The sequence below is a fragment of the Electrophorus electricus genome, chromosome 18, assembly GCF_041902795.1.
Source record: "Electrophorus electricus isolate QZ-2024a chromosome 18, ASM4190279v1, whole genome shotgun sequence".
NCBI lineage: Eukaryota > Metazoa > Chordata > Actinopteri > Gymnotiformes > Gymnotidae > Electrophorus > Electrophorus electricus.
This window is the reverse complement of record NC_137514.1, coordinates 20,637,903-20,661,651: the sequence shown is the minus strand read 5'-3', so window position 1 is coordinate 20,661,651 and position 23,749 is coordinate 20,637,903. Positions and strand designations below refer to the sequence as shown.

The 23,749-nt window shown below is 47.3% G+C and overlaps 1 protein-coding gene across 6 annotated transcripts; it reads right to left on the bottom strand.

The window, feature by feature from the left end:
* Positions 1–11,385: 11,385 nt before the first annotated feature.
* slitrk5 (SLIT and NTRK like family member 5) lies at positions 11,386–20,302 on the bottom strand. Of its 6 annotated transcripts, none has more exons than XM_081701592.1 (3): positions 16,781–18,093; positions 16,225–16,688; positions 11,386–15,066 (listed from the first exon to the last, which is right to left on the bottom strand). In XM_081701592.1, exon 3 carries the CDS (start codon positions 15,064–15,066, stop codon positions 12,466–12,468), a length of 2,601 nt encoding a protein of 866 aa, XP_081557718.1. In that variant the 5' UTR covers positions 16,225–16,688; positions 16,781–18,093; the 3' UTR covers positions 11,386–12,465. The 6 variants fall into 6 exon arrangements, with proteins under 6 accessions (XP_081557718.1, XP_081557716.1, XP_081557717.1 ...); XM_081701590.1 differs by having other exon boundaries at positions 11,386–15,123; positions 16,781–18,092; XM_081701591.1 differs by lacking the exons at positions 16,225–16,688; positions 16,781–18,093 and adding an exon at positions 20,200–20,302 and having other exon boundaries at positions 11,386–15,123.
* Between the last annotated feature and the right edge of the window lie 3,447 nt (positions 20,303–23,749).

The following is a 23,749-nucleotide window of genomic DNA, read 5'->3' as shown; positions in this document are numbered from 1 at the left end:
CTGGGCCTGACACCCACCTCTCTTTATAATAAATCAGCTGAAAGTGTATTAATAGATCATTTCATTTTCTCCTGCTCTCGCGCTCTCTCTGTTCGTTCTCGATCTCTTTCTCTCTCCCTCTCTCTCCCTCTCCCCTCTTCTCTCTCTCTCTCTCTCTCTCTCTCTCTCTCTCTCTCATCATCTCCTTTCTCTTACCATGATCAGTGTTCTTCCGTAGTCGAGAGAGACGCTAAACAAATCCCCTAATCAAGAGATCCTTCCATGTACTGATAAATATGCATTCAGTACGCTACCCTCGTACCCAAACTTTACATCTGTGTCGCTTTTCATGTACACACACTCTCTCACTGTCACACACCCACACCCACACACACACACACACACACACACACACACACACACACACACAATTTCTGGTAGAACATATCAATCATTAAATCAATTAAAACCAACCAGAAGTAGAACACGCAAGATTTAGACTAATTAGATAATTACATGTTTTTTTCTCTTCCTACATTTGTGAATACTGAACCCAATTTGACCAGAGTCACCTGCCTCATTCACAACCTGTAATGGGAAATGACTGAAGATTGCAAAGAAAGGATCAGATTCCACAACAGGGAACACAAAGGAAATTACATCAGAATGGAATTCTACACATTTATCTGACACTTTCACCCAAAGCAACTTACAATCATGACTAAACACAACTTGAGTAATTGAGGGTTAAGGGGCCAACAGTGGCAACCTGGCAACCTTCTGATTACTAGTCCAATAACTACCTGATTGTCCAAATGACATCACAATGGAATTCTACATTCTACCTGGTTGTCCAAATGACATCACAATGAAATTCTACATTCCACCAAATACATTCTGACTTTGCAATTTTTCTTATATTCCCTCAAAATATACGTTCATACTGGTCCTGTGTTGTCAGGGGCTTAGAAACCTAACAGCTCCTAATGCCTCACTGAGTATCAGAGACTAACCACTCACTGAGTATAAGAGACTAACACCTCACTGGAACTGTTCAGAGGCCTGGTCTTTCATCAACAGTCTTCTTTTCAAATACTGTGTGTGTGTGTGTGTGTGTGTGTGTGTGTGTGTGTGTGTGTGTGTGTGTGTGTGTGTGTGTGTGTAACTCTTGCTATTGTAATGATGGTCATTTAGTTCAATTTGAGCCATTTCATATCCACCCTTCATGCAAATTCATATATGCAAATCCGCATATGCTTAAAGGGTGTTACGAATATTCTAATGAGTCCAGACTTTAGACAACAATCATAGCTGTCTGCATTGAGCTTCGAGATTTAGCCCATGGTATTAAATTAATCCCACAATGAACACGCACCGATTACACATCCATACACAGCGTCCAATTACATAGGATTATTCCTGAACTCTCCAGACAGCACCTACACTGCACAGATCATTAGAACAAGATCGCCGTAACGATGACCTGTGGCAGGACCGTTGTGTTTGGGTCGGTGCGTCGGGTCTGCTCTTAAGTGACCTGAGCAATCCAGAACGTCGCTGCCACCCTCCAAGCAGACGTGTGCTTTGATCCAGATAAAAGTGTGTCATACAGTCCAGAGAGACACCAATGGAAAAAAGAAATAAACCAAGACAATATCGAAATGCATGGAAAACCCATCACGTCCCACCGAGCACCGATTCCTGTGCTGGGTTTTGTGTTTGATCTTTTCAATGCTTGGAAAACCCATCACGTCCCACCAAGCACAGATTCCCGTGTTGGGTTTTGTATTTGATCTTTTCAATGCTTGGAAAACCCATCACGTCCCACCGAGCACAGATTCCCATGTTGGGTTTTGTATTTGATCTTTTCAATGCTTGGAAAACCCATCACGTCCCACCGAGCACAGATTCCCGTGCTGGGTTTTGTATTTGATCTTTTCAATGCTTGGAAAACCCATCATGTCCCACCAAGCACCGATTCCCGTGTTGGGTTTTGTATTTGATCTTTTCAATGCTTGGAAAACCCATCATGTCCTACCAAGCACAGATTCCTGTGTTGGGTTTTGTGCTTGATCTTTCCAATGCATGGAAAACCCATCAAATCCCACCAAGTTTTGTGTTTGATCTTTCCAAATGTGCCAGGAAGTGAAAGTCTGTCAAATCAGGAAGCAGGCTTGTCTCTGTGTACCGCTGTCCCTCAGAAGGACACGGAGCTGCGTCTGTCCCTTTACAGAAGAACACAGAGCTGCGTCTGTCCCTTTACAGAAGGACACGGAGCTGCGTCTGTCCCTCAGAAGGACACGGAGCTGCGTCTGTCCCTTTACAGAAGAACACAGAGCTGCGTCTGTCCCTTTACAGAAGGACACGGAGCTGCGTCTGTCCCTCAGAAGGACACGGTGCTGCATCTGTCCCTTTACAGAAGGACACGGAGCTGCGTCTGTCCCTTTACAGAAGGACACGGAGCTGCGTCTGTCCCTTTACAGAAGGACACGGAGCTGCGTCTGTCCCTCAGAAGGACACGGAGCTGCATCTGTCCCTTTACAGAAGGACACGGAGCTGCGTCTGTCCCTTTACAGAAGGACATGGAGCTGCGTCTGTCCCTCAGAAGGACACGGAGCTGCGTCTGTCCCTTTACAGAAGGACACGGAGCTGTGTCTGTCCCTTTACAGAAGGACACGGAGCTGCGTCTGTCCCTTTACAGAAGGACACGGAGCTGCGTTTGTCCCTCAGAAGGACACGGAGCTGCGTCTGTCCCTTTACAGAAGGACACGGAGCTGCGTCTGTCCCTTTACAGAAGGACACGGAGCTGCGTCTGTCCCTCAGAAGGACACAGAGCTGCGTCTGTCCCTTTACAGAAGGACACGGAGCTGCGTCTGTCCCTTTACAGAAGGACACGGAGCTGCGTCTGTCCCTTTACAGAAGGACACGGAGCTGCGTCTTTACCGAGGCACTGAGTGACAGCGACATGGCGTTAACGTCGTGGGTCTGTCCATGAGGAGGAGAGCGAGAGAGAAACAGAGGAAAGAGAGAAAAGAATGACATGGAGAAACACCAGCAGAACAAACCTGTTAGCGGTCCCCTTTTTCCTGAACACTGGACAAACGTGTCCCTAACATTCTCAATTCTATCGGATCTCAAATCCTAAAATTCCAGAATTCTTCTAAAAAATGAACATTTTATCTTTGGAACATTTTGAAACTAGAAAAAAACAAACCTACAGTGAGAATATAGAACAGCACAGGCTGGTTTTGAGGAGTCATTTCATCAAAAAAGAAGAAGCCAGGAATCATTAAGCATGGCATTGTGGGAATAAAGTGTGCGGCCATTAGCGTGCGCACATTGCTAACAAACGTTCCGAGGTGTGGGAGAAACCTTCAGACCAGCGTATGATCGTGTGTAAACATGGACAACAGTGTGTGTGTTCAGCTCCACATAACTCATCTCCATAAACCCTGACCCAACTCGCAGATCAATAAAACATCAATATCCCAAAATATCCATTTGACCTCTTGACCTGGTGCCGGTTGACCTCCTGAGATTTAATAGCGCAGGCGACCTTTAGCAGACACGGCCGTGTGGGACAGCGTTACAACCTGTTTATGGCAGCGGTTGTCATGGAATGTCCAATCACGGCATTCATTATCGGTTACTAGCAGCTGTGTGGGCCAATGACCCACAATGCTTTGTTGCAACGAAGATTAAAAAAAAAAAAAAAAAAAGACAGGGCACTAAAGTGTCCTCGCAGGACGTTTGGGTGGTTTGGTGGGCATAAATAAATGCGGCTGTGACCAGGTAGGGATGAGGTCGTGGCAGGGGACGTGGCGTTTATTTTTGGACTGTATTTTTTTAACCCAGCAAGCGCCACGTGAAACACAACCTTTCTGTAAACTTCACGTGGGCACGTAAAGATGCGTCCACGTTCTCACAATGGGATTTGGACCACAAACATTAGCCCAATAAAAATATATTTCCCATACAACTAAATACAACTATTTCATTTTTCCAGTAAGAAAAACTTTAGTTGTGACTATTAAATGTGAATCAGACAGTTGGCATGTTATCATTTATGGAAAATGATACACTTTAAAATAATTCAAATAATTAGTCATATCACAGTTATGTAAATATGAATTTTATTCCCATCACAGTGATCAAGAATAATAATAATAATAATAATAATAATAATAATAATGTTTGAAGTGTGATTTATAGTGGCATGGCAACCCTGTGCTTCGCTCGCGACTGTGACAGTTTCCTTGGCTGTGAATTTGGCGCTGCCATTCCTGCGTGCTCGCTGCCATGACGACACTGCCACTCCACTGTCGTCAGCTGGCTCTCTGCTTTTAGGCAGAATGGGAATGGTTCATCTGATTGGACGGCACCTAACCACACCCGTTGATCATGTGATTAACCTCTTTTTTGAATTCCGCTGCTCTTTGCTGGATTGGTGCATCTGCGCCAGTCGTGAGAATAGTAGTCAACATTTCTGCCACGCCTACACCTGTCTGAGTCACGATATTACGCCTTATTTCTGCCACGCCCACTCTTGTCTGAGTCACAGTCTTCTGCCTTATTTCTGCCACGCCCACATGGGCCTGGCCTCGTTTCTGCCACGCCCACACAGATCTGCATCACAGTCTTATGCTTTATAAAACAGAGCCTCCATCTCTCTCTCTCTCTCTCTCTCTCTCTCTCTCTCTCCTCTCTCCCTCTCTCTCTCTTTTTCATCTCTCATTCAACACACACACACACACACTCACACACACATCCAGAATACAATAGTAAACAAAAGGAACTGAAGAAAGTTTTCTGGCGCCTGCCTACGTCACGGCCTTTGTCTGCCTTCGGCGTCTACATTAAGACAACAATCTGCCTCCCATGGAGCGGAAATTGCCGGCCCCGCCCCCTTCCAACCGACTCCATCTCTCGCTGGAAAACAAATGCGTATTTACAAGAAATATCTGGCAAACGCAGCCGAGGAGAGGGAGCGAAAAAGGGTCGAGAGAGAAGAGAGAAGAAGGGAACGTTTGCTGAGAGCGGATAGCCTGTTAGCGCATGTGTGTTCTCAGACACGAATGTCCTGTGTGAGTGTTTGTAGTGTCATGTATGAAGATTATTGCTCTGGCGCGTCACTGTGTGTGCGTGTTTTGAATGTATAGGTGTTTATTGCATGTGTTTGTTGTGTGTGTGTATGTGTGTGTGTGTGTGTGTGCATCTTTCTGTGTGTCAACATCCATTTTTAGCTCATCCCTCTCAAAGAACAATGAAACAACATCCCCTAAGCCTTGAGAGAGTTCCATAAACCGCAACGCCGCAAACACAAGCTCCGTTTTGTGTTCGACAACCTGAGCATGGCACCATTCGGATCAGGTCCTGCCTGCTTCTCCCTGCACTTGTCTGCCCCGGAGTTCCAACACAGACAAAGTGTCTTCCCTGTTGTCCCAGTACAGACGGACCACAGTATCTGCTCCGGTATCCCAGTACAGACGGACCACAGTGTCTGCCCTGGTGTCCCAGTACAGACGGACCACAGTATCTGCTCCGGTATCCCAGTACAGACGGACCACACTGTCTGCCCTGGTGTCCCAGTACAGACGGACCACAGTGTCTGCTCCGGTATCCCAGTACAGACGGACCACAGTGTCTGCTCCGGTATCCCAGTACAGACGGACCACAGTGTCTTCCCTGGTGTCCCAGTACAGACGGACCACAGTGTCTGCTTCGGTATCTCAGTACAGATGGATCACAGTGTCTTCCCTGGTGTCCCAGTACAGACGGACCAGTGTCTGCTCCGGTATCCCAGTACAGACGGACCACAGTGTCTTCCCTGGTGTCCCAGTACAGACGGACCAGTGTATGCTCCGGTATCCCAGTACAGACGGACCACAGTGTCTTCCCTGGTGTCCCAGTACAGACGGACCACAGTGTCTGCTCTGGTATCCCAGTACAGATGGATCACAGTGTCTTCCCTGGTATCCCAGTACAGACAAGCCTAAGCGATGTTGCAGTCTGCACTGCAGGAGCCTGGAGAGCGAACGTGTAGCCAATTGGTTCGACCCGCTGAGTGAAGCACTGCCTCACTTCTGGAAAGCTGGCATCAGTTACCAGAGAGTCAGAAACACACACACACAGAGAGAGAGAGAGAGAGAGAGAGAGAGAGAGAGAGAGAGAGAGAGAGAGAGAGAAAAACCGGCCACCCAAATGTTTTGCTTGTCTGAGAGCTCCGTGGTTGACCTTGCTAGAACACGCCTACATGACCCTGACATTTACAGACTCAACCATGACCAATTCCAAATCCACAAACATAGCAGATATTGGAAGAAATTAAAATATTCATAAATATGAATATTAATAAATGAGACATAAAAGCAATTCAGACAATCATATTCCAGGACTTCCAGCACAACCAACGGACTTCTCATCAGCACCTGTCACCACAGGATTCCTCAATGCAATTTCACTCATAATTTGGAGATAATGACCCAACATTTCCCAAATGGCATTCCTATTTAACACCCTTTCACGGGAGAGTTGCATGAGAAACTCAATTTCTTAGTTTTTTTTTAATCATTCATAAATGAATAAAATATTAATAAATGAGACATCAAAGTGACATGGATGGTTTGTTGCTGAATAGCATGTTGCATAAATGATGGCATTGTACGTAACGTCCTCTGTCGTGTTTTGTCTTCAGCTCTGGTTTTCTAGGATAAAAGATAAACACAGGAGCAAGCATGTCTGATTCAACAGGCCAGTGTCACACAGGAATTATTACCTGTGGTAAAGGTACTTGCCTAGTAGCACTTAACAGAATCAACTGACAATTACATCTGAGTAATTGAGGGTCTTGCTCAGGGGCCCACCGGGAGCTTGGCACTGGTAGGGCTTGAACTAGCAACCTTCTGATTAGAAGTCAGATATCTTAATCACTGAGCTACCAAAACCCACTAACCAAGCCTGCTATCCACATAACACCGTCCAGCGCAATTCAGACTAGCTCTGATGCTAATACGTCTCCCTGCAGAAGTCTTGCTGAGATCGCAAACTCATCTGTTTCTCCCTTTGGAGTAATTACACATGGTATTGTATTACTGTGCATAGTCGGGCCGGCTCGGGGAAATATCATTGTCATTTCACCTCGATGAGCACTGTCAAACGCCTTTTCCAAGTCAGTGGAGCACTGGACCGCGGTGAAGCTGCTTCGCTAATGAGCCTCACAGCCGGGATCCGCGTTACTGCGGTGCACTTTGGTCTGGAGCTATTATGGCTGTCGGTGAGCCAGGGATCAATTCTGTTAATCATTCTTTTAAGGATAATTCTGCTCATTGTGATAGCTGTTTTACTGCTTAGACTAATTCCACAGTAATCGCTGCTTTCAGAAACGTCTTCCTCCCTCGGAACTGGTTCTTTATTTAATGTCATATTACATATTTCTAGGATAATATGGTCCGACCCACAGTTGTTGATTACTTCTTTGGTATATTAACTGCTGCAGTTCTCTTTCCTCATTTGTTCTCAAATCTAATAAAATAACGGCAGGTGCTGTTCCATTATCGGCGACCGCTCGAGTACATTTTTGAACGGGTCAAAGCAGGTCTTCACTCATTCGCCGGCACCATGGAGGGTCCGACCGCGTGGAGTCTTCTGTCTCCCGTTCACTCCGCTCCCCCATGCCTGGCTCGGCACCGAGCCTCGTCTGCTGGCCCCAGCCTCATCCCGTGGCTCGCGGCTCACGTCCGCTCTGTCGTGTGTCTGGTAGAACGTTTCTTGACAGCTCTTCCTTTGCAGCCACTCTGTGGTGGCTTCTGGATCCTGGTCCTCCAGGTCTCGCTGTTTTGAAGGAGTTATTTGGTGATTACAGCTCTGTGGTCTGACAGTCTAACTGTCAAAGCAGCATTGTTTCTATTCTACTTCTTTTTGAAATCAGTATTACAAGCAACCTGGTTGCATTCTTGTAGTGTGTCGGCAAAAAACCTGCTGCTTCTGTTTGTGTGGTATCGGAATGTGAAGCCAGTGTTTGTGTTACGAGCCTCTCCAGGAGCTGGAGACCCACCCATGCCATCATCTGGAGCTTGCGTCTCATTTGTCCAGACTCATGACTCAAGGAAGTGGCGTGGTGCAGTTCCTCACTAGTCTACTGCGTCAGGATCCATGAGGACTCTTCTGTGTTCCTGAATTCTGAATTCAATATCCATGTTCTGAGTTTGACAGACACTTGCAAGTTCCTGAGCCCAATATTCGTTTTTATTTCGTCTGTCGCTGCATAATTTGGTTTCCTGCAGCACAGATGTCTATTGCACATAATACTGCATCCAGCTGTCTTCGTCTCTGTGGGGTCTGGGAGGAGCATTCATCAGCCAGGCCAGCATTGCTCTCTGCTACGGGTGGAGTTAGGGGGCATGGTCCACACGGTGCTGGTGGAGTGGTTAGTTCCAGGGCATGCTCCACATGCTAGTGGATGCTACACCTCTGGGGCTCCAGCGTGCTCAGAGATCCGACACATCTTCTCTTGACATGGAGGTCCATAAAACCACCAGGAAGAGACGTCCTGCTTCTTACAGCTAGGAAGACTAAGAAAACTACAGTACACAGACCACTGAGGCAATGTGGTATCCCAGATTATCGACAGAGGTGCACGAGAAGCCTCAAAATCGCAGCTCTCCCGGCCTGCAGGTTTCTCTAACACCACTGTTGCTGTGAAATCAAATCGAGACCCTTTAAAATACTGTCTTATGATTAAAAAAGCTTTTTCAACTCACCGGGCATCTGGAATGGACAAAAGAACACCTTACTAATGTCAACACATTCATGGAAAGACGTGAAACGTTTATGTGAAATAAAAGTACAGTTTGCTTTCATCCAGCTTACCGGCGACAATTTTGAACGCCACACCAGGGCCCAATTTGAGTGCGATTATTACAGCGGCATGATGCGGCCCCTCCTTCCCATAGTTATGAGAATTCCTATGGAACGGGACAGCCACACGCACCTTTTTTTTTCATTTCAACCGCGTTTCACCAACATCCGTTTAATTTTGGCCGTGACGGCACCAGTATTGCGACAGTAATCCGGCATGTAAACGGACGGTGTGACTGAACTCTCTGGTCAGCAGGAACGACAGCAGGATCCGAACCCAAGGACCACAGGATGGTGTGACCTGTTTGTAATCGCTGAATGATCTAATGAAATCCAAGACACATAAGAAAGAGCTCAGACCCCCGTACTTTCAAACGGAAAGCGGAAGGCGGTTTGTACCTTTAATGCACATGGTAGGAATTTGGTAGGGGGGGGGGGGTGTTCCCTGGTTTTGTAGAACAAAGGATACAGCAGACGCGGAAAGACACAGCTGTACTCTACTCAAGTGGGAGAAGCAGCGTCTCCATACAAACACACATGGAGATGATGGGGAGGAGCCAAAACAGGCCAACGAGCCGAGCTGTCAGCAGGGACACGCCCCCGGCATCACCCGGACGTCATGACGCGCAGCACCACCCAAACTCCTTCACCCGAGACAGGGTGCGGCCTCCTTCCAAGGCTGCAGGCCTCCTGTTCAACACCGTGATTCAACTAATCAGAGGGCTCCCAGGGGCTCGTCAGATAGCATCTACGCCTTCTCAATTATCCAACTTTCTCCTTGATCTCAGCCTTTCATGGGCGCCCCCCTCCCAACCTCTGGCATGCAGCCCCACCCACAAACTCGGCCACACCCCCACTGCAATTGTCAGTTGATTAAAAGCACTTTTTAGCCGACAGGAGTTACACAGAGACGTTTATATTCATTTCCCACGATGCAACATGTTTAATGCATTTGTCCATTAGCTGGGCGGTGTTCAGGGTGACCTCGATGACGACACCTCAGATCAAGCTTGAAGGAGGAGGACGCAGACGCGCACGCACACACACACACACACACACACACACACACACACACACACACACACACACACACACACATACACACACACACGCACACACGCACGCAGGCACACACACACACACACACACACACACACACACATACATACACGCACGCACGCACGCACGCACGCGCACACACACACACGCACGCACGCACGCACACACACACACACACACACACACATACATACACACACACACACACACACACACACATGCTCGTGCATGCCTCAGAGCAATTAATAGGGCAGAGGACAAAGAGAAGATGAAGGTAATTTTGATGGTGATGGCGATTCATTTAAATGAAGTGCACTGTTGAACCATGTGGAGACGCAACGCTCTGTCTCAGAGCAACAGATGTGGGACCGTCAGCACACATTATGCCTAACAGTTCGCTCCTCACGGACCACCGACCATAAAAACCTGCCATTCTGGAACAATCTCCGACAAAGCGTACCTTTCAAACGCAGCTTTGCGCTCCACGTCCCTGGAGTTCTACGCGGAAAGAGCATATAACCCACGGCTGCGAGCTGCAGCCCACTCAGGGTAAAGTCCACAAGTCAGAACCGAAGTCCGACCAGCTGTGGGCGAGAACGAATCTCCCCCGTCTTGGTCACATGTCAGAACCGCAGTCTCATGAGATGAACAGCTAACGGGATCCACAACGAGCTGACCCATGCCGAAAAACGAGGACACGAACCCTCAGCCCTCATACGGTAAGGGGCGGGGCAAACCCGTGGCCACGCCCTCCTCTCAAATCCGTTGCCATGTCTTTCTCCTCTGTCTCCACTATGCAACAGGACTGGGGTCCGGTACCGAGCCTGTAGAACGATGCAGGCCTGGTCCATTCCTTCGGCCCACGCACCGGTTCTGAGCTCGGCCATTTTGCCCAGACCATGGGAGAGAGAGCGCATGTTATTTCAGTGACCCATCGAGACAGAACACAGCAGGACAGCCAGCACAAGGTCTATTCTTCCAGTCCACTGGAGGCCATTTTACAAATCAGTTATTAATCTAATGACCTTCAAAGGATTCATATCTGGATTATTCATAAATAGATCTCCGTCCAAACGAAGTAAAATGAAAGAAGTAACAAAAATTAGAAATGAAACCACCCCCCACCCCCCCCCCCCCCCCCAAAAAAAAAAAAAAGATTTTGGAATAATCACAGGAATTGCAGGTGCAAGCAACGTCACAGCGATCCTGGACGCATCGCTTAGTGTCCTTAACGCTTACTGACGCTCCATTTCATCGCGACCCACCCGACCGTGAGAGTTCTCTCCCAACAGAAAGACACACACACACACACACACACACACACACACACACACACACACACACACACACACACACACACACACACTGGCTGTATGAGGAGCATCGAACATCACTTACAAGAAAGCACCGCTTTATGCAAATTATTTGAATGGGGATTTCAGACCAGGTGGTCGTAACAACAAACGTTTGTTTCCATTGTGAACAATCGTGTATAAGAACCTGACATCATATTTATTGATGACATAAACATGTTTTGGTCAATATAGTGCAATAATTGCAAAGCAATCAAAACTATGAAAACAATAAGGGGGAGAATGCTTGTATAAAAATAGGTGTTACAGTAAAATATCAGTATTACACAACATAATTATTACTTCAGTTATTATTTATGAATTTTCGATAACATATTAAAATACATATTAAGAATGAATATATATATTCATTTTTAATATATAATCATCTCTCTAATGGTAGCGGGGACCCTGTGGTCTTCTGTTTTCCAAAAAAGTGCAGAGAGCATACAAAGACACTTTCAATTCTTAAATCTTGAAATGATGCAGAAGTCTCTCTTTGAACTGGGGTACGGGCGAGGGGAAGGATATGGGGGTGTGCCACCTCGGAGAAAAAAAGAGTCACTTGTACAACGCAAGCTACAGGAAATGATCAGGAAGTGGAAACAGAAGGCGATCGCTGGCCTGCGGGACAGGAAGTATAGCGACGGAGGAGGAAATGATACCGTGATTACATGGCAAGAGTATACGATAAATACAGAACTTACTTACAGACATGAGCAGAAGTATTTGTCCTGCACACTTAGATGCACTGGGGTACAGTGTTCTGTCAGGGTGTGATTGGGTCTCTCTTTTTATTGACTTTGTTTTGTTGTGTTTTGTTATGTTTTTTTTTTTTAATATATATAAACATTTTGTGTGGTTCACAATATCTGCAAGGTTAATACTCCTGAAAATGTACTTGGATTAATCTGTACACCTAAGATTACGTGTATTCAATCTTCAACTTAAAAAAATAGACTTTGCATCAGCGGGTTTTATATCACAACTCATGCTTTTCTCATCCGATTTTGATTTTGTTTTTGTTTTTATTTTTGTTTTTGTAATGTCATGTAGCTTTGAAATTAAAGTAACACAGTCTGGCACACCCCGTGGTAGGACTTTGTCATATTTTCTTCGGAGATGCTGTCTCTCATGTTTGAGACTGTACAGTAATGTGGGAAGGGATCGGGGTCGGGGTTGGGTGGGGCTTTTGCGGTGCATGTGCACAGACCGAGGTTCAAAACTGGCTAAACGTCGTCTGTTTCTCGAGGACTTCGAGGTAATCCGGCTCCACCTGGAGTTTTGCCTTGAGTTCCAAATACTCACTTCTGTTGGCCTCCACGTAGACGGTGGTCGGCGCTGTGCTGTAGAGAAGCGTTTCCCTTATTCCCTCCGGGGGCAAAAACTGTCGCCTGACATCGAAGTTCGGGTTGTATGTGTACGGCCCAGGGGCCGTGTACTTGTAGTCGTACCTGCCGCCGGCTCCGGTCGGGGTCTTGTCCGGCTCCAGGATGCCCCTGAAGAAGTGCTCCGCGTCCTGCACGGTGGACGCCTGCTCCGGGGGCTCGATGGTGCTGACCGTGTATGTAGGACTGCGGGACGTGGGGTCCCGCTGCTCCTCGGGCGGGGTCCGGTAGCTGGCCTTCAGCTCGCGCAGGTCAGGGTAGTCTTCCACGGTGTTGCCCTCCCGAGACCTGTAGATGGGGTTCTTGCACATGTGGCCCAGCGGGTGAGGGATGTACTCGTAGACGTGGGCGGCTGGGGGCTTGACCTTGGGCATGGCGCGGTTGCTGTACAGGCTGTACTGCAGGTTAAAGGAGCTGACATCCGAGTTGTTGGTGCTGGTCCGGTCGCTCTGTGACTTCTTGCGGCGCTTCACCACCACCACGAAGAGACCGGCGGCCACGAACACAGACATGATGAAGACAAGGAGGAGGCTGAGGATGAGCACAGAGAGGGGCACAGTCCCCGACGCTGGTCTGAGCCGCGGGGGGACCTCCGCCGTGGTCGCCCCGCCCTCGGACGGCTCCGGCACGGCCGTGGTGGCGACCGCCACGTCCGAGTAATCCGGACAGAGCTGCTCAGACAGGGTCCCCCGCAGGTCCCGCCCGGCCAGCCTCTTCGGGGTGGCGCACACGATGTCGTTGACCACAGTGCCAGAGTTCAGCTGCTCCAGCCAGATCTTCATGCCCACGGAATCGCACGTGCAATCCCAGGGGTTCTCGAAGAGGTCGATTTGCAGCAGGGCCTTCAGCTGGTCCAGAACACCGCTCACAGGCAGGTTCTGGAAGTTGTTGTTGCGCAGGTTGAGTCTGGAGAGTGACACGCTGGAGAAGATGCCCCCTGGCAAGGTCTTCAGGAGATTGTTGTTGAGGAACAGCAACTGGAGGTTGGGCACCACGTGAAAGGTGCCGCCCACAATCTCTTTGATCTTATTGTACTCTAAATACAAGTACTGCAGGTTCTGGAGCCCAAAGAACATGTCTGCTGTCAGCCTGTCGATCAAATTCCCGTTTAAGTACAGTCTGCGCAGGTTAATCAAATCCGCAAACGCTCGGTCGTGTATGAGCGCAATCCTGTTGTTCCCCAAGTGCAACAAATCCAATCCCTCTGCCTCGATGAAGTCCGAGCGCCGCACAACCGGGATGTAATTCCCTGTCAGGTACATCTTTTTGGGATTATAGGGTTTGGGCCTCAGGTCCGAGATGTTTTCGATCTTCCTCTCCTGGCAGTTGACGTTGAGCCCGAGGTCGGAGATCTGCAGGTTGCAGGTGCAGGCCGTGGGGCAGTCCAAAGGCACAGGGGACTTGGTCTGGAAAGCGATGATGGGCCCGTAGTTGTAAGGGTTGGGCGGGATACGTGAGGTGGGCTTGGAGCGGGTCTTGTTGGACTGGCGAGTGCCCTTGGTGGGTCTGGAGGATGACCGGAGCACGGCCGAGGATGTGGCGGAGGCCGTGGCGCCAGCCGGCGTGGTCTGGAAGTACCCACCAGTGCTGAGGGGCGGGGGCGGGCGTGCCTCGTACTCAGAGATGGCCCTCCGCGGGCACAGCTCCTGCTTGGACACCTCGTCCAGGTCCCGGCCGTGGAGCCGGAAGGGTGTCTCACATACCACCTCGCCCACCAGCGCCGTATAGGCTATGCTCTCCAGCCAGGCCTTGAGGGCGATGAGCTCGCATGAGCAGTTCCACGGGTTCTCCTCCAGCTGCAACTCCACCACCTTATCCATGTGCTCCAGGAGCCCCACATAGGGGAACACCTTCAGCCGGTTGCCCCTCAGGTCCAGGTGCGTCAGGGGTACGTTTCGGAAAATGTTGGCTGGCAGGGATGACAGCAGGTTGTCGTTGAGGATGAGCACGGTCAGGTGATGAAGCTTAGCCAGGGCGCTGGGCTCCACCATGCTGATGAAGTTGTAGTCGATCTGAAGATATTCCAGGCTCTCCAGACCGGCGAAGGTATCGTCCCTTAGGATGTCTAGCTTGTTGTTATTCAGGTGCAGTCTCTTTAACCCCTGCAGTCCGTTAAAAGCCCCAGTTTCCACTTCGGAAATGTCATTGTTCCCTAAATGCAAAATGGTGACGCCGGTGTAGTTGATAAAGTCATTGAGGGACAATTTTTTCAGCAAGTTCCCTGTCAGTAGAAGGTGGTACGTGGGAAAATGCGCCGGGCTGATTTCTGACAGCCTGACAATGCCGCGGTTCTCGCAGCTGATGGCCAGGAGATCCTCCTTTTCCTCACAGGTGCACAGATTCCTGCAGATCTCCCCGTAAGTGTCGTACATCTCCGCGAGGTTCAGGGTGGTGGTGAGCAGCAAGGCTGCTGCTCGTATCCACACATGCATCTTCATGGGATTGAGCGGCGCAGGTCAGAGGAGTGCCGATCCAGACGCCCGTGTCGTCTGGAAAATGGAGAAAAGGCCGTCAGTGACTTTGAAATCAACATCTCACCATTTTAACGTCAGCACGTTAACCAACGCATGCTTCTGGATTAAACCAGTCATATGGATTTAAAAGCCTTGTTGCAGATTATGACAACCACATTGTAATCGGGATTTCACATGGAAATGTGCAATAAAGCTTCTCTGTTTATCGAGAAGTTAAATAGTTACAGGCTAGATCATCTAATGACACTGAAATAATCCGATTTTTTAAAATACCATATTAATAATTTGTGAATCAAAATGAAATCAAATCAAAATAGTAAAAAAACATCTATTATAATGAAATGCTTTGTGTGTGTGTGTGTGGGGGGGGGGTTTCGTGCTTTCTTAGGTCATTTCACAGTTATTTATGCAACACATGCAAATGAATTAGAAGAAATACAAACGCCATTTCAAATATAAAAAACACAGTCTCATCCCGGGCAACAACGACGCAAATCCACGTAGTTCACCATAACGCGCGCGGCGGCGGGCGCAGAGGAAAACCCTCCCGATCCCATTCCCAACAGAAACGGAGCAACTAGCAGGAATTCGCTGGGAATTCGGGAAGGCACTGCGCAATTTGGGAACGCATACCAAAGAAAGTATCGCACGGAATCTCGAACTCGAGAGCTGGAACATCGGGACCGTGGGCCAGTCGCCCACGGATCTTAACTGCTCCGCACCGTGCCAAGGGCTCGAACTTAACCGCGCGCCGCTTATGCCAGCAGAACGTACATTACACATTTAACTTGGCGTCGCTTCAAACGTGCGAAAATACCTCTGATCAAAACGAACCGCGGTTACGAAGAGGCGTCTACAGTCATCGCGATTAACGGTCTCGACTCACCCCGCATAGCCGACGACTTCGGTTTGGTAATGCAACTCACGAGGATCGAGTTTTAGCGTTAAAAAAGAAAGTAAAAAACAAAAAACAAAAAACGACTCGACATGGAAAGAATGCGTTTACATTACGATTCCCAGTTTCTCTCTTGCAGGCACAGAAAAGCAAACCCCGCTGATTGTTAGCGCAAAGACAGACACATCGTGTCCCTCCGGCGAAGACGGCGCAAAACCTACCAGGCGACGTCATCGGTTCAGTACACAGGTTCCGTCGCGATGAAAAGCGAAGTATTCGATATTAAAGCATTTTGTAGGCGATCCGGTACGTGCGGAAGAATCTCTCATGATTCATGCAAATGAACACCTCTCTCTCGCCCTCTCTCTCTCCCTCTCTGGTGCCGAAGACACTTGCCGACGCACGCGCACACACACACACACACACACACACACACACACACTCACACACACACACACACACACACATACATAGAGAGATAGATAGCGAGAGAGAGAGAGAGAGAGAGAGAGAGAGCGATCGGTACATTCGACTTCCCTTAAGCGTATCAATAAGCGAAAGTATATCTTTATATGCCAAAGTCAGGAAGACTTGTTTCCCCGGGCTACCCTTTGACGTAACTGTGCAAATGGTTTACGAAGCAATTAGTAACCACGGCGTTAACCTGGAGTTTGCGTTCCTTGGCCTATAAATACATGGAAATAAAATATTTAGAAACTCACATACGCTTTAAAACAGACAAATTAATACTCTGCAATACGATGACCGCCGAAATACCTTTTTTGTCACATCGAAGAAGAAAAAAATAAAACTTGTGAGATGCAAGCATGTGGAAATTCTTAACACAAACAGCGTAGCCCGTTCAGACAGTAGTGCAACTGTTCAGGCGCCAGACATTCCCAATTTTGTATTCCAGTTACCCTCGGCTGCAACCTTTAGCGAGATCCATTTCAGAACCACGGACAGTTCCTCGCTCCCCGTAGGGAAAAAAAAAAACATCGTTTCCTCGTCCTTACCGGGCTGCGCGTTACGAATGCGCCAACATCACGACAGCGGCGCATCCACAACCCCCCGCCCGGAGATTCTGCTCCCCCGTTTTCTCCGACTGTAAAATCCGTGAAGTGTCGGTTCCGAGGTTTTCAGTCCGGCTGGCCAGCCGCAGCCTCTCATTCGCCCGGCGCGCAACGTGACGGCCAGTTGGGAAAGGCGGGTTTAGCGAATTCCGACGCGATTCTCAAACGGCAGGGTGAAAAATGTCCTTATCGAAAGCGTCCGTACGAACGCAGCCGGTCCTCTCCGTGGTCCCCCGTTATCCGGTAAGTGGTACGGCTTGCAGGCGGGCGCTGTGCGCGCACAAACACGCTGCCTTCCCGAGGTGTCCGCGTTTCCACCATCGCACTGCTCGCACGCAACCGGACTACCGTACCTCACGCGTCATGAAGCCTGTTTTTTAAGAAGGGGGGGGGGGGTGTTGTTGTTGTTGTTGTTGTTATTTTTGTTTTTGTTTTTATTCGAAAACGTTCAGCGAGAGTCGGGCTTTCTTCTTCGGAGCACGTCTATATTGCGTTGCCATCCTAACTAGTGTGTCAAGTCGAGAAACTTGGACTGCTATTGGCTCGCTGTTGCTGGGACTGGCACCAGATCAGCTGCAGATTTAGGCAAGGAACGGAATTCCGCACGGGCTAAAATGCGGTGTCGGCGCGTGGGTTACGGCGCACGGATCGATGTTGAAGCTTGACTTTGCTATTTGGAAAAAAGAGAAAGGTACTATGCATATATAGAAGAGAGAGAGAGAGAGAGAGAGAGAGAGAGAGAGAGAGAGAGAGAGAGAGAAAGAGAGAGACGAACCCGTAGAGGGCAGTGCAAGGCGATAAACGAGGACCGTGGCGTGTGGATCTAATACAAGCTTGTCATAAGGCGAATGAAGAGCACGCGCTGATGATGTCTGTATATATGAAACACACACGCAGACACGTCACTGATCCAGTAACACGTCACTGATCCAGTAACACGTCACTGATCCAGTAACACGTCACTGATCCGTGCCGCGTTACTCCGACGCCCTAACTTACTTCAGTCCACAGGGCGCCGGGAAAAGCACTGCTGATAACAGCAAAAAATTAAATCTCTCTCTCTCTCTCTCTATCTCTCTCTCTCTCTTCTCTCTCTCTCTCTCTCTCTCTCTCTCTCTCTCTCTCTCTCTCTCTCTCTTTCTCTCTCTCGCTTCTCTCTCGCCCCCCTCTTTCTAATTTAAACTCAAATTGCAAATAGCTTTATTGGCATGAGTTGTAATCAGTATTCGTTGCCAAAGCGATTAACAAAACTATTAATAGTAAAAGTGATAAAAATGTGAATAAAAAAACGGAACAGAATAAAGAAATAAAATATATATAATAAAACGTCATACATACACCTAGACGCCCACATACACGTAGAGAAGAAATATGTGTTATGTAGCACACATACAATTAAATCTATATATGGTGGGTTTAAGATAATTGATTGTTTTCTCAAATAGTGTGCCAATTATGCACTGATATTTTTAGAATTTAGCACATTATTATTATTATTATTATTATTATTTATTATTGATTCAAAAACATTATTTGTTTTTCATTAATGTTTTACATACATAAGAAAATTAATATAATTATATATATATTATTGTTTCATAAATATTTCAATATCGCAAAGTAATATTTTGTTTACACATTTGTAAATGACCTTAAACGTTTTCCTACACACATACACACACACACGTGTGTGTGTGTGTATGTGTGTGTAGGAAAACGTTTAAGGTCATTTACAAGTGTATAAACAAAAAACTATATATATATATGTATGTATATAGTTTTTTGTGTATGTGTGTAAATCCAGAGATTCCAGGTGAGTAACTGCAGTGTACTGTAGTAAGAGATATAGAAATATTCAGAACAGCAGTAAAGTACACACACACACCCACACACACACACACACACACACACACACACACACACACACACACACACACACATACAAACATCAGATATAATGATATTCTAAACAGTAGTAAAGTACACAGAGTTTCCAGAGAAACAGGACGTTTCAGACAGAGGACCTTCGTCAGCTGTGCAAGCAAAGTGCTTCTCTTTCAATATATGACATCACCTATCCATATGTTTAGCCTGCGAGAGCTCAGGTCATCCTTCACATAGGCACACACTCGCTTATCTCAGGATCATAACGCACTTGAGGTTCCTGGGAGGGTTACACAACACTCCATTCAAACAGCCCGCATTAACCACTGTCAGAGGTAAGAACACTCCAGTGACAATCGAGCTGACCTTGAAAGTACATGACAATTATAGGTACTTCTATGGTCATTGATCCATACGCGGAGCTGGAAGTCTGCAGGTGGAGGTGTTGGATGTTCCTGCCAAGGCGAGTGTCACACTAAGGTACGTCATTTACACACACACACACACACACACACACACACACACACACACACACACACACACACACACACACACACACACGCACACACACATACACACACACAGACATGCAAACACATGCGTACACACACGACCATACACACACAGACACCACATGAAAAAATACATACACACAGACACACACACACATACACACACACATACTCACACACATACCGCATGCAAAAATACACCCCCCCCAACCATACAAACACATTCAAACCACACTGTTTGTCCAGTGGTAACACATCTTGCCCTCTTTAGCTGTTTGCTGCAGATTTAATGGAGCTCAACTGTAATTACAGCTGAAGAGATCTTGAGTATTCTATGGGCAAACAGCATTAAGCCTCGCAGCATTAACCCCCCCCTTTGATAAATCCAGAGCCAACTCCTCCTCTTTGTCCATTGTGCGCAGGACAGTAAGGAGGCATGACATCTCTTGTATCTCCAGCAGGACACTAAAATCAGCCGCACAGATGCATTCAATTATCTTTAAGTTGCTGGCTGTGGGTAATCGCGTTAAGGGCCTGCGTTAACGGGGACAGCTCCCCTTCTAAAGGGCAAATCCGGTAATCGAAAGCCCCCCGCTGCAGAGTGGAGACGGAGGATCTGCAAGGAGAGGGAGGGAGAGTTATTCCATCGTATCAGATTCCGGAGGGAAGCACCGTTTAGCTGCTGACTCCGAGGTCTACAGTCATTCTTCTCGACTGACGGCGTTACCTGCATCGTGTCGTCACAGCGGCACTGAAGACAGAGCTGAAGCTGGAGCACTTTGATGGATGTCGCCGTCACTCGGATCTCCGCTTGATGTGTCAACGTTCCGGCTTACATCGGGCCATCCGTCCTGGCAACAGAAACGTGACCAGACTCCACTGCATTCCGAAGTCATACAGCTTTATGCAGAGATGTTGCTGCGCAGGTCATGAAATGCAGGATACTGTTATGACACGGTTCTGATGTGGTAATGACATGGTTATGACACTGTTATGGCACTTGACACTTATGTCCCTATTATAACACTGTTATGACATCGTTGTGACGATTGTGACAGTTATGACACTGTTATGACATGGTTATGACACTGTTGTGACATGACTGACAGTTGACACTGCTATAACATTGTTATGACATGGTTACGACACGGTCGTGGCACTGTTATGACACGTTGTGACACTGTTCATCTAGATTAATCTACCTCATATTTCAGGTTATAGTCTGATAGATAAAACACATCAGCATTACATCAGAAGACCCATAACAGTTCTAACATGAAATTTAGCACAAATATAATGGAAGTTTAAGCAAAGCACAAAACACAAACTCACTGAATAGGTGAATAGATTCTCAGGGACATGTCAACACAGTCAATGGGTTGGATTGATGGCTTGAAAATGACAGTGATATTGATGGTTTGAAAATGACAGATACATCCAGATACACACTAGAGGGTTAGGGTATGGACTCACTGGAGAGTTAGGGTACATTCATAGGTGTACAGGTACAATCTTGTCACTATCTGTGCTCACATCCAGTTCACATTATTCATCCAGCCCTTCTGAGCACAGAGACGAGAATGTCTGGCTGTTTTTTAGGTGTTGGGTCCGTGTGTCTCAGGCCTCTACAATGCCACCATATGACACCCCCAGACCAGTTTATCACCCACCACAAAGCCTCAGAGTTCAGACGGGCTTTTCAAAGCTGCTTCCATATTGGCTGCAACTCTGCGCTCACGTTTTGAAAATGACAGTGACACAATGTTCATACTGTGCTGTTTCATCATCTAAGTTAAAAGAAAAATGTTTTACTGTGTCTGTGCAACACGCCAAAACTACATTCTCCGTACAGAAGGGGGGGATGATTTATTTGGTGTCATATTTATCTGAAAGGGGAGTCCAACAGAAACAACGTGTCCACGTGTCCGTGTCTGTTCCTCGGCTGACTGGCGCCCCAGTAATCTCACGTTTGAACCCAGTGGTCAAGGCAGCCAACCGAACCAAATGGCGGTACAGATAGGTCACAGCTGCCGATAACAACCCCGTACAAACACCGCGGTGCCGGTGCGCTTCCACAGGACGGTTGCTGGGGTCTATTTATAGTCCCCCCCCAGCCACGTGAGAATCTCCGCCCTGAGACGTAAGAGACATAAGTAATGCTCCAGTGTGATAAATAATGCCTGACCTGGTGCGCCTTTCCAAACGGAGCCCGTGGACGCTCATACATGTTTCATTATTCCGGGGAATATTCCGGGAATGTCTGGCACTTCCTGCCGTGCACCAGCTGGAGCCGAGTTCACGAGCGTTCATGAGTCAGAAAAGAGACCCTCGTGAGTTATGAGTGCATCTGTTATTATCGGTGAGTTATAAACAAATCAGTGATTGTTAGTGAGCTATGGATGTGTTTGTGATAATGGTGAGTTATGAATACATCTGTGATAATCATGAGTTAAGTATGTGTTTTTGATCATCACATATTATGATAACATTTGTGATAATCATGGATTATGAGCTGGTCAGGCAGTAGATGAGACAAGAGAAGAGATTTCACTCCATGTTATGATCAGTTTGATGGCACTCCTAATCATCTCCCGTCAGAATTGTCAAAGTTCTGCTGACATCTCTCAGGCAAGGCTGGGTCACCCGGGTCTGGCTTGGCTGCAGCCATAGGGAATGTTACTGTGGGACAGCTACGACACGCCCGGTGAGCTGGACCTGAAATACAAATACAGCTGTCCTATAAAGAAGTCTGACAGGTGGTTGTAGCAAAGATGGGTGGAGCAGAAATGAGCCATGCTAACACTATACGTCAGCTTAGGGCTTTAAGCATACAAATGCGAACACGAACCACCAGCGTTGTGTAACTGTAGCCCTAATCTAACCACGCGAGGTCATTTAAGATATATCTAAATATTACATGGAGATTCAGGCGGGATATTTCAGACACGGGAAGTGGAAATCTTCCCCTGGGTTTTGTCCCATACACTTTGCTAATGAGCTGAATCCAGCAGGGAGAATTTAGAATTAATCAGTGAAAATAATTAAGGCTAGAGTTAGAGCTAGAGTTAGGGATAGAGAGCTAGAGGGTTAGGGTTGGGTTACAGCGTTAGGGTAGGGTTAGGGTTAGGGTTGGGTTACAGCATTAGGGTAGGGTTAGGGTTAGGATTGGGGTACAGGGTTAGGTTTAGGGTTAGGGTTATGTCACACAAAAAAGGTTTTTTTTTATTTTGGAAGTTTTTAAAGCTCAGGTCACGTTAGAGCTGGTTCTAGATCTGCAAAATTTGATCTGCATTAGTATACGTGACCTCAGACAACCTAAAGGCTCTCCACTGCCATCAGCAGTCTGTCATGTCCAAGCGGAGTGTGTACACTGGGCTGGATGTCTGGGCTAAGAAGTTTTTATCAGGCCAACAGAAACCAAACTTGTTCATCAACTTGCCCAGTCAGCAAACAATTATCTGCTAACCGCAAGAACAGAGAGGATCCCGGCGTTATATTTAAGACTTTATTCCTTATTGCACACAAAACACATCTCACATGGGGTTTGCTTATAAAATCATGTCTGTGAGTTTTTAATAAATTGTTGAATGTTACCTCTCCCTGCATTGTCAACTCAAAGAAATGTTTCCTCGAGACTGAACTATTAACAATGAATATACATAAGCAGACCCTTGGTGCTCATTAATATTCATTAATTGGCTCGCATCAGTTCCAAAAGGTGTCTGCCATCTGACGGAAGGTCTGAGCAGTGATTATCCAAATGATAATCACTGGGGGGGGGCTTTCAGACAGCGAAGTTTATAAAACACTGTACCATCATGAGCCGACCGAGACCTGGGACGGGGGTTCGTTAATGCGTTTTCAGTGCTCACGGCAAAGCATGCTGAAGTACGGCTAGGAGTCTGATTTAGGTGGTAGTTTAATTTTGGGCCTAAAGGTGCCGAGCATAAAGGGCTAATGTTTACACTACACAAACCAGGAAAAGCAACTGGTGGACAGAAGAAAGCAAAGTTCACCCACCAGGTGTGGGGACGTCAGCATTTGGACAGCCAATGAGCTTTAATGTTCTTTTTTCCCTTTGCAGCTGGTAATGGTGCTCGTGTCGAATCACGTACCTGTGCTGACTGCTGACTGCACGCATCGGCCTATCGGGATAGGTTATGCAAATAAGATGCAAATGTATGCCTTGGGTGAGGCAGAAAAATCAGAATGGCTTGTAAAAGAGGGTGGGGTCTCACCACTCCTGAAGAGAGGAAACCACACTAGATATTGCAGTG